Raw genomic sequence first — 8,435 nt, 5'->3', positions numbered from 1 at the left:
CCTGGAGGTGCGGGCGCTTAGGCAGCCCAGGGCAGACCATGTTCACAAGCCAGGCTGTGGTGGTGGAAGTCCCCCCACACTGATGTCCATCCCCGCTCCCCTCTGTGATCCCCGACCCTCCCTCTCACTTCACCCTACCTCCCCCACTCCTCACAAGTGGCTGGGGGTAGAGGTCTCTGGGCAGGTCGTGGGGGCCCTGGGGGGGTAAGCAGAGGGGGGCAGCTCCAGGGAGGGTGTGTCCTGGAGGCGGGGCTGGACCACCTGCTTCTCTGGGTCTGGGAAGGACTCTGGAGGCAGGAAGTGGCTGGAGGCCAGCCCAGACCCCCATCACGGAGGGGGACTCATGCACGACCGGACCCTGGGCTGTGCGCTGCAGAGGGCAGGAAGGACGGGCTCCCAGTCACATGGAACTCTTGGTCCCGCTCTGCCACGGCCCCTCCCGGGGGGCCGCACGGGCCCACATTTCCTGGAGCCCCTCGGGGGACTGGGCCTCTGCACTGTGTCCTGCCTTCTACTGTGCCCCTCAGGACAGAGTGCATAAACCAGAAAGCCCACCAAATGCCTGAGCCAGGCGGAGGCTGGAGCAGCCCCTGCCCTGCCCAGGACTGTGCTGCGGATGCGGATAAATGAGCAGACCAGAGCTGGGGGGCAGGGCTGTGACCTCCCCCACAGCAGAGGCCTCCGGAGACATTCGCAGGCGCGTCCCTCGGGGCACAGTGGAGGACAGGCAGCCGGAGCCCATAAGCCCAGGAGGCAGGGCAGCTGCGAGGACTGGGGGAAAATCTCGCCACCCGGTGACCCCATGGCCCCTGTTGTGAACTGGGCTTCAGACCAGATCCTGTAGCTGACTGAGAGCAGGGCCCTGGGCGGGCGAGATTTCGGGCACATCCCCCAGATTGCCCTGGGGTGGGGGGAGGGTGCGGAATAGCTGGGTCCTGGGTAACAGAGTCCAGGATCCGGTTTCCCAACATCTCAGGGAGTGGGCTCAGGGCCCAGGTCTAAAGCTGAACATCACCAGGTGCCCTTTCCCGAGGGGCGCGCAGGCCCTAGCCACCCTCGGAGCGGGGCCGGCCCCCGCGGGCGCCCAGGCCGGGGAGAAGAGGAAGCAGGCGGTGCTCGCAGTCCTCTCACGTGCTCTGCGGCTTCTGGGGAAGAGCCTCGCACACAGGGTGGCTGCGGGGGGATGCTGGAACAGCTCCCAGGGCCCACCCCAGCAGGGAGGAAACCTAAACCAACACCCCTTCCTGGGAGAGGAGCGGACATGGACCACCTCAGGGCCCCAGGGGTGCAGGCGCCACCCCCACAGCACTTCCATTCTGCTCTCCAATCTGCCCAAGACCCAGATGGACCTGGAGGAGGCTCTGGACGCAGCGGACTAAGCCCTGGGGGCCCAGGGGCAGCTGCCCGGGCAGACTGTCGGCCTGGCCGGGGGCACCCGAGGCTGGCCTGGGAGCCTTGCCGCAAAGGGACACAACCGGTGGGATAGCCTTGCTCCTAACAGGACGGCCCAGGCCTGGCCATCACCGCCCACAGCCTCACACACAGGTGAGGGCAGAGACAGAACACGTGGCCCTGCGGTCTGAAGAGAGCAGAGGCCTGGCCACAGAGCCGACCCACCCTGTCCCTGAGGAGGGGGCACAGCCTCAAGCCCAGAGCCGTCCTGCCAGCACGCCTGCTCCCCCTGGAGCCACCCCAGGTCCCATGAGAAATGAGGGGGGACGGGGGAGGCAGGAAGGCCAGGCTGCATGGCCACACGGGCCCGGGGCTCCCAGCGGCTGCCAGACGCCTGGCAGGCGTCCTGCCTCCACACAGCTGGCCCTGGTCCCGCTCCCCCAGCCCTTGGGGGGCTGTGGGAGGCTCCTCGGGGCAGGCCACACGGGCTACTGGGTGCTGACCTGCAACCGGGAAGGACCCAAACCCCGCCTGGAGTGGGGACTCAGGACTGGGGGGCCAGTGCCCCTCAGAGGGGAGGCCTGTGCAGCTGGGGGGCTGGCGGTGGGGGCGGGGTTCCTCTGGGCCCGGGGGTGAGGCTGAGTGGGGCCTGGCAGGAGCCCCTGAGTGGGGACAGTGGGTGCTGCAGCAGGCTTGGGCCTGAGACCCCCCAGGCTGGGGAAGAGACCCAGAGTCCGAACGCAGCGCTATACGGGAAGCGAGATGGCCCTGCCGGGCCTGAAGCCCCCTCCACCGGCTTACTTCCTCCAACCTTGGTGTAACATGATGCGCAGCGGTCCCTCCCACCTCCGAGGACCAGCCCAAACAAAACAGTCAGGAAACGAAACTACTGGGCAGGCCCGCCCCCCAGGCCCCGTTGCTCCTGCCTATATCCGGACCTCATCTGCACCTGCTCTGCCTCCGGGAACACACATCTCGATCCTGCTCCTTTGCTTCAGCGCTTGGTTCCCTCTGCGCCAGAGATGATCAAGGAGGAGCACGAGGTGGCCGTGCTGGGGGCGCCCCAGAGCCAGGGGCCCGTGCTGGGGGCGCCCCAGAGCCAGGTGGCCATGCTGGGGGCGCCCCAGAGCCAGGCGCCCGTGGCGACCACGGTGATCAACATCCGCAGCGACACCGCCGTGCCCGACCACATCGTGTGGTCCCTGTTCAACACCATCTTCATGAACTGGTGCTGCCTGGGCTTCGTGGCGTTCGCCTACTCTGTGAAGGTGGGTGGGCACCTGGGGCGTCTCCAGAAAGTGCTGGGAGCCTGGAGAGGGCCCAGCCCGATGGCGCGTGCACTGGGGAGCCCCTGGAGACACCCCAGCCCGGATGGCGCGTGCACTGGGGAGCCCCCGTGTGTGCGGGTCTGTGTGCATGCTCTTTGGGTGTGTGTGCTGTGTGTGTGTGTGTGTGTGTGTGTGTGTGTGTGTGGCTTGGGGGATCGTTCCCAGTGAGACTCATGGTGAGGCTGCCTGGGTTCACATGCTGTGGAGCTGGGGGTCTGTGTCTCTCACATGCCAAGACGGCCTCGTTCCCAGCCTCATCAGGGAAGGCGCAGCCTTCACACTCAGCTTCAGAAACTCGAGTCTGGTCCGGAAACAAGGAAGGTGCTGCAAGGACCCTGACCCCTGGTGGGTGACTGGCCGGTGAAGGGGCCTGAGAAAGGGAGGCTGAGCCCTGGGGCTCCTGGAGAGGCTGACTCTCTGTGAGGACACAGACAGAGGCCCCAAGAGGAGAGGGTCTCACTGCCACTGTCCTGTTCAGACTCCAGGGAACGGGAGTGTGAGGGCCCATCGGGTGACTGGGACCAGCAGGGGGGACCTGAGCCACAGGCCTGGCGGTCCCTGGACCCTCACCACCTCTCCTCCTCCAGTCTAGGGACCGGAAGATGGTCGGCGACATCACTGGGGCCCAGAGCTACGCCTCCACCGCCAAGTGCCTGAACATCTGGGCCCTGGTCCTGGGCGTCTTTCTGACCATTGGATCGATCGTTGTTCTTGTGTTCGTCTTCGTGGCAGTCTACAGTATGGCTTTGGAGATAATGAGAAATAGAGGCTACTAGCCGCTGTCCGTGGAGGCGGCCCAGGGCCTCCACCGTCCTTGGTGGCTTTGCACCCGAGGCATGGGCCCGCCCCGCTCCCAACCCGTAGGCAGCAGTTTATAGACACAGATTGTCAACCGCTGAATCAATAAAGTGCCCTTGTCTGTGAAGCTGCTGTGATGTCTCCTGCGGAGGGGACACTGCTGTGACCCTGGCGGCCTCTGGAGAGCCCAGAGCGGTCAGCTGCGGGCTGACTGAGAAGGCCAGAGCAGAGCTGGTGACCCCACCCTGGTCAACAGGAACCCCCAGAGGAAAGACCCCTTCCTCCCCTCAAAACCAGCAGGCCCTGCTGGGTGGAAGGGTCTCGCAGACACTGGGGACCCTGGGGCATTGTTGTGAGCCTGGGATGCAGACGGGGAGACGGGGGCCGCCCTAGCCCAGTGTGGGGAGAGACACCCGGACAGGTGTCTCTGTCTCTGACGCCCCAGGGGGAGCGGGTGGGGGGCCACACCCCGGCTGCGGAGCCGCTGTGCCCTGCACAGGGCGTCCTGGGTGTCACCCAGAGAGGCTGGAGGAGTCCAGCAGCCACAGGCTGCTGCCGGGGAGGGAGCCGTCCACACGCCCTTTGGGGACCCAGGCTCTCCCGGGCTCACTCGGGTCCCAGGGCTAGTCCTGCCCGGCTCTCACGGAAGCCAGCAGCTCTTCATAGTGGGTTCCCCTCCTCCTGGCACTCAGAGGGGATGGACGCCCAGTCCCCACTGGGCCCTCCCTGGGAGCCAGGCTGGTCTGGATCCTCCCTGGAGGACGGTGACTCGGATGAGGTCGCCCACTCTCTCTTGGGTCCCACAGGCGAGCACAGGGGCTCAGCCTCAGGGACACTGAGTCCTGCAGGAGAGGCTGGCAGACTGCCTCTTTGAGTCCAGGAAGGACGGTCTCCCAGGCAGGGAGGAGGGGGACAGCTGTGTGACCCTGACCCCTGACCTGTGAACCCACAACCCTGGCAGGCCCTAGGGGGTCCCCACGTCCTCTCAGGTGGGCAGCAGTCCTGAGGGCTGGTGGCACTGAGTGTAGCCCGCCTGAGCTTCACCGATTTGCGGTGAGGGTCCTGCTAGGTGGGAAGCCCCCTGGTGCAAGCCGCAAAGGCCCGTGTTCCGGACCTTCTGAAAATTCACGGGAGGCCCGAGGCATCAAGCAGGGGAAACTGAGGGACCTTCCCGCGACGGCTCTGGGAGCTGACGGCCGGGCTGTGAGCAGCTGTGGTCCTCGGAGCCACATCCTGGCCTGGTTCCAGGGGACAGTCCCGTGTCCTCTGTCAGCTGCGGGTGACCTGGGCGGGGCTGAAAGAGTTGGGGGCGCAGGAGGACAGAGCGGGGAGGTTGGAGCCCTGGGCCAGGGTGACAGGGGGTCCCTTTTCCAAGGAGCCCGTGGGGAGAAGGCCCTGCCCTGCTTTGCCTGGACTGGGCCTCGGAGGAACTGAGAAGACAGGGCTCCTTAAGATGCCAGGTTTGGTCCCAGCCTGGGGAGGGCAGAGCAGGGCAGATGAGTCCCAGGCTGGGGGTGGGCAGGCGTGCCCCTGGCCCCTTCCTGTTGCTGCTGGCAAGGGAAGATTCTGCCTCCCCAGCCCACCCAGCGGGGTCTGCGCCGCTGGGCAGCGCCCCTGCCAGCTCCAGGGCTTTGCCGGCTGCTGGCTCTCCCCCGCCTTGGAGGAAGTCCTTCCCGACCCTGAGGGGCGTGCCTGCCAGCCTCCGCCAGGACTTCCTTGGTGCTGCCCCTCGTGCTCACGGGAGTCAGACCCACAGGGAGAGGGGCTCCCTCCTGGCCCACCCTGGGATCGCAGCCTCCCCCAGTCAGGGGGCTGGGGTAGGCACAGACTGGGGAGGGGACCCACATGAGGAGTCAGGGGACAAGGGGGTGGCTCCGCTGCCCCTCTACACGCCCCGGCCCAGATGGGGGTGGGCGTCTGCCCTGCCCCTCGAGTGCCCCCGTGTCTGGAGGCCATGGCAGAAGAAGGATGGGGCTGGTGTCGAGGGCAGGGCAGGGCAGGGGCCTCTCCTCTAGCTGAGCAGCACGGGGCTCTCTCTGCAGCGGGGGACGCGGTGCTCCTGTGGCCTTCCCGGCAGAGGGGGCCTGTGGGGCCGTGCGAAGGACAGTGACGAGAGGGACGTGCCGCAGCGTGCGAGAGGGAGCTGGGCGCCAGCAGAGCCGGAACTGGCTGGCGTCCTGGCCGGGCCGCCCTCGGACCCCCGGAACTGCTGCTCTTCGCTCCCTGGGAAGCTGCTAGCCACCAGTCAGCTGCAGGCCGCGGCCCTGGCCTGCTGGCGCCGCCCCCTTTCTGGAACCTCCGTGCTCTGGACCGTCCTCGCTGTGTTGTGACCCCCGCCCTCTGGACGTGCCTGGAGCACAGTTGACTTGCCACCCGAATCTGCATTTCTCCAACTGCAAATCCTAAGGCGCCAGACTATCTTCTTATTTGCAGGCTTCTGAGCGGTTTCTTCTGTTTTGTCAACAGAGCCGAGGGTGTTCTGCGCCCAACCCTTGAGGAACCCACACCCCAACCCCCTGACCAGTAACTGCAGCCCCAGCCCAAGGCCCCAGGCACGCCGGGCCAGAGGACTGGCCGGGCCCCGCCTAGAGCCTCAGAGCATGTGGGACAGTGCGGGGCGGGAGGAGGTGGGCTCGGGCTCACGGCCAGGCTGGGACTCTCAAGGGCCCCCTCCCCAGGTCAAAACACAGCGCCCTCACATACAAATGCCTCCTTTTATTTCTTGGTGGACAGATGCCTGTATAGGCTGTAGGAAAAAGGGGTGACTGCCTCGGGCTGTGGGCAGGGACTAGTGGCCTCCGTAGTTCTGTATGAGCTCCAAGATTGCTTGGACGATCATCAGGGAGCCGGTGGACACAAGGATGATGAGGACGATACTCAGAAGGATGCCCAGGACCAGGGCGCAGATGTTCAGGCACTTGGCGGTGGAGGCGTAGCTCTGGGCCCCAGTGATGTCGCCGACCATCTTCCGGTCCCTAGACTGGGGGAGGAGAGGTGGTGAGGGGCCTGTGCCTCAGGCCCCCCTGCTGGCCCCCCACTGCCCGTTCCTCCCAGCGAGGACCCACGCCCGCCCGCCCCCTGGAGTTGAGCAGGACAGTGGCCAGTGAGCGCTCCTCCCCTCCTGGGGTCTCCATGACCTTTCCCACAGACAGTCAGCCTCTCCAGAAGGCCCAGGGCTCTCCCATCCTTCCTCTCAGCCCCCTCACTGGCCACTCACCCGCCAGGAGACAAAAGGCTGACCCTGGTCATCCCCACACACCCCCTGCAGCCTCATCATGACCTGCATGTACACACACACACACACACACACACACACACACACACACACCCCATGCACACAACAGAACACACAGCGGCTCCCCAACCCCCTGTGTCACCGGGCTGGGCCTCTCCAGGCTCCCAGCACTTTCTGGAGACGCCCCAGGTGCCCACCCACCTTCACAGAGTAGGCGAACGCCACGAAGCCCAGGCAGCAGCAGTTCATGAAGATGGTGTTGAACAGGGACCACACGATGTGGTCGGGCACGGCGGTGTCGCTGCGGATGTTGATCACCGTGGTCGTCACGGGTGCCGGGCTCTGGGGCGCCCCCAGCACGGCCACCTCGTGCTCCTCCTTGAGCACCTCATAGCCCGGGGGCACCGCACCGTGGGCCCCAGTGAATAAGGGCTGGGACGTGCGGTTCATGCTGGGGACGGAGTATCTGTGCCAGCACGCACTCGGGGCTCCTTTCTTTACTCAGGAGTTTCGATTTCTCTGAATTTCCGTTTCCTGGCTTTTGGAGTATTGGGAATGGGCTGGTCCTAGGAGGTGGGATGAACCATTGAGTGTCAGGTTACACTGGGTGGGTGAGAGGAAGGCTAGGGCCTGGAGTGATGTCCTGTCCCAGAGGCTGGAAGGGGCCGACTTCCTTCTCCCCTCCCCCTCCTTTTGTAATAAAAGATACTTTAATAGAAAGAAATACAAATAACAGTTTAAGAACATGTAACCTCCTGTATATGGGAGAGACCCAGGAATGCTGAGTAAACAGTTTTCTGCAAATGAGAAAATTTTGAGAAATTTCTCCCGGAAATGCTGAATCCACCCCCTTAAATGCCCCTGTGAGCTAGAGACAAAAGGTGCTGGGGTGGGGAGGAGAGGCCCCTTTTGGGAGACGACCCCGCAATGCAAAGAAATAAAGGTGATTTCCTGCAGAGGTCAGTCCTTGCCTCCTCCCACCATGAGAGTTTCTAGGAATGTAGTCCCCTCCGCCCACCACCCCCCCCACCCACCCCCATCCTGGTACAAGAGGAGACACCCTTTCAGGGCGGTTTCTCTTGCTGACTGAAAAAAAAAAAGAGTACAACCAAATAGATGGGAACTGTCTTTCATTTGCCATAAACCTGAGCACCTAAGTCCAAGACCCAGAACGTTCGTTTGCTCTGACAGGTTGCTCCAAAGAGATGAAGTGAGGGGCAGAATTTATAGGAGTTTGAGCAGTAAAACCAGGTAGCTGGAACATCAAAAGATTCTGTTAATTAAAGAAAACTCAATGTCTTATTTAGAGAAGTTAGCCCTTTTCTTCATATGGGAACATGCAAGACTCTGGACCCTGTGAAATCACTCCCCTGACGCGCCTCCCAGCTGTCTGGGCAGCAGCCTGCTTTTCCACCCTAAGGGGCTGCAGCGCCCTTTGCTTCCTGATGGGGCAGATGACACTTTTCATCCACACAGTGTAAAATAATCAATGTGCCAAATTTGGGGTCTCGCCAGAGTTAGGCCCTGTCTCAGCAACACCTGCTCCCGATTTAGGGGTTGGTTGGGGCTGGGACCCTTCCTCAGCCTGGGGGTCTCAGGCCCAAGCCTGCTGCAGCGCCCACTGTCCCCACTCAGGGGCTCCTGCCAGGCCCCACTCAGCCTCACCCCCGGGGCCCAGAGGA

General features: G+C 64.0%; 2 protein-coding genes across 3 annotated transcripts; one reads left to right on the top strand and one right to left on the bottom strand.

Moving 5' to 3' along the window:
• LOC106501751 (interferon-induced transmembrane protein 1-like) lies at positions 1,756-3,645 on the top strand. 2 transcript variants are annotated; one of them, XM_018043447.1, is made up of 3 exons: positions 1,756-2,435; positions 2,496-2,660; positions 3,308-3,645. In XM_018043447.1, exons 1-3 carry the CDS (start codon positions 2,415-2,417, stop codon positions 3,494-3,496), a joined length of 375 nt encoding a protein of 124 aa, XP_017898936.1. In that variant the 5' UTR covers positions 1,756-2,414; the 3' UTR covers positions 3,497-3,645. The 2 variants fall into 2 exon arrangements, with proteins under 2 accessions (XP_017898936.1, XP_017898935.1); XM_018043446.1 differs by having other exon boundaries at positions 1,756-2,660.
• LOC102180655 (interferon-induced transmembrane protein 3) lies at positions 6,214-7,291 on the bottom strand. The gene is made up of 2 exons (XM_005700083.3): positions 6,955-7,291; positions 6,214-6,498 (listed from the first exon to the last, which is right to left on the bottom strand). Exons 1-2 carry the CDS (start codon positions 7,201-7,203, stop codon positions 6,307-6,309), a joined length of 441 nt encoding a protein of 146 aa, XP_005700140.2. The 5' UTR covers positions 7,204-7,291; the 3' UTR covers positions 6,214-6,306.

The sequence above is a fragment of the Capra hircus genome, chromosome 29 (assembly GCF_001704415.2).
Source record: "Capra hircus breed San Clemente chromosome 29, ASM170441v1, whole genome shotgun sequence".
Classification (NCBI taxonomy): Eukaryota; Metazoa; Chordata; class Mammalia; order Artiodactyla; family Bovidae; genus Capra; species Capra hircus.
This window is presented reverse-complemented; position numbering and strand designations above follow the sequence as displayed.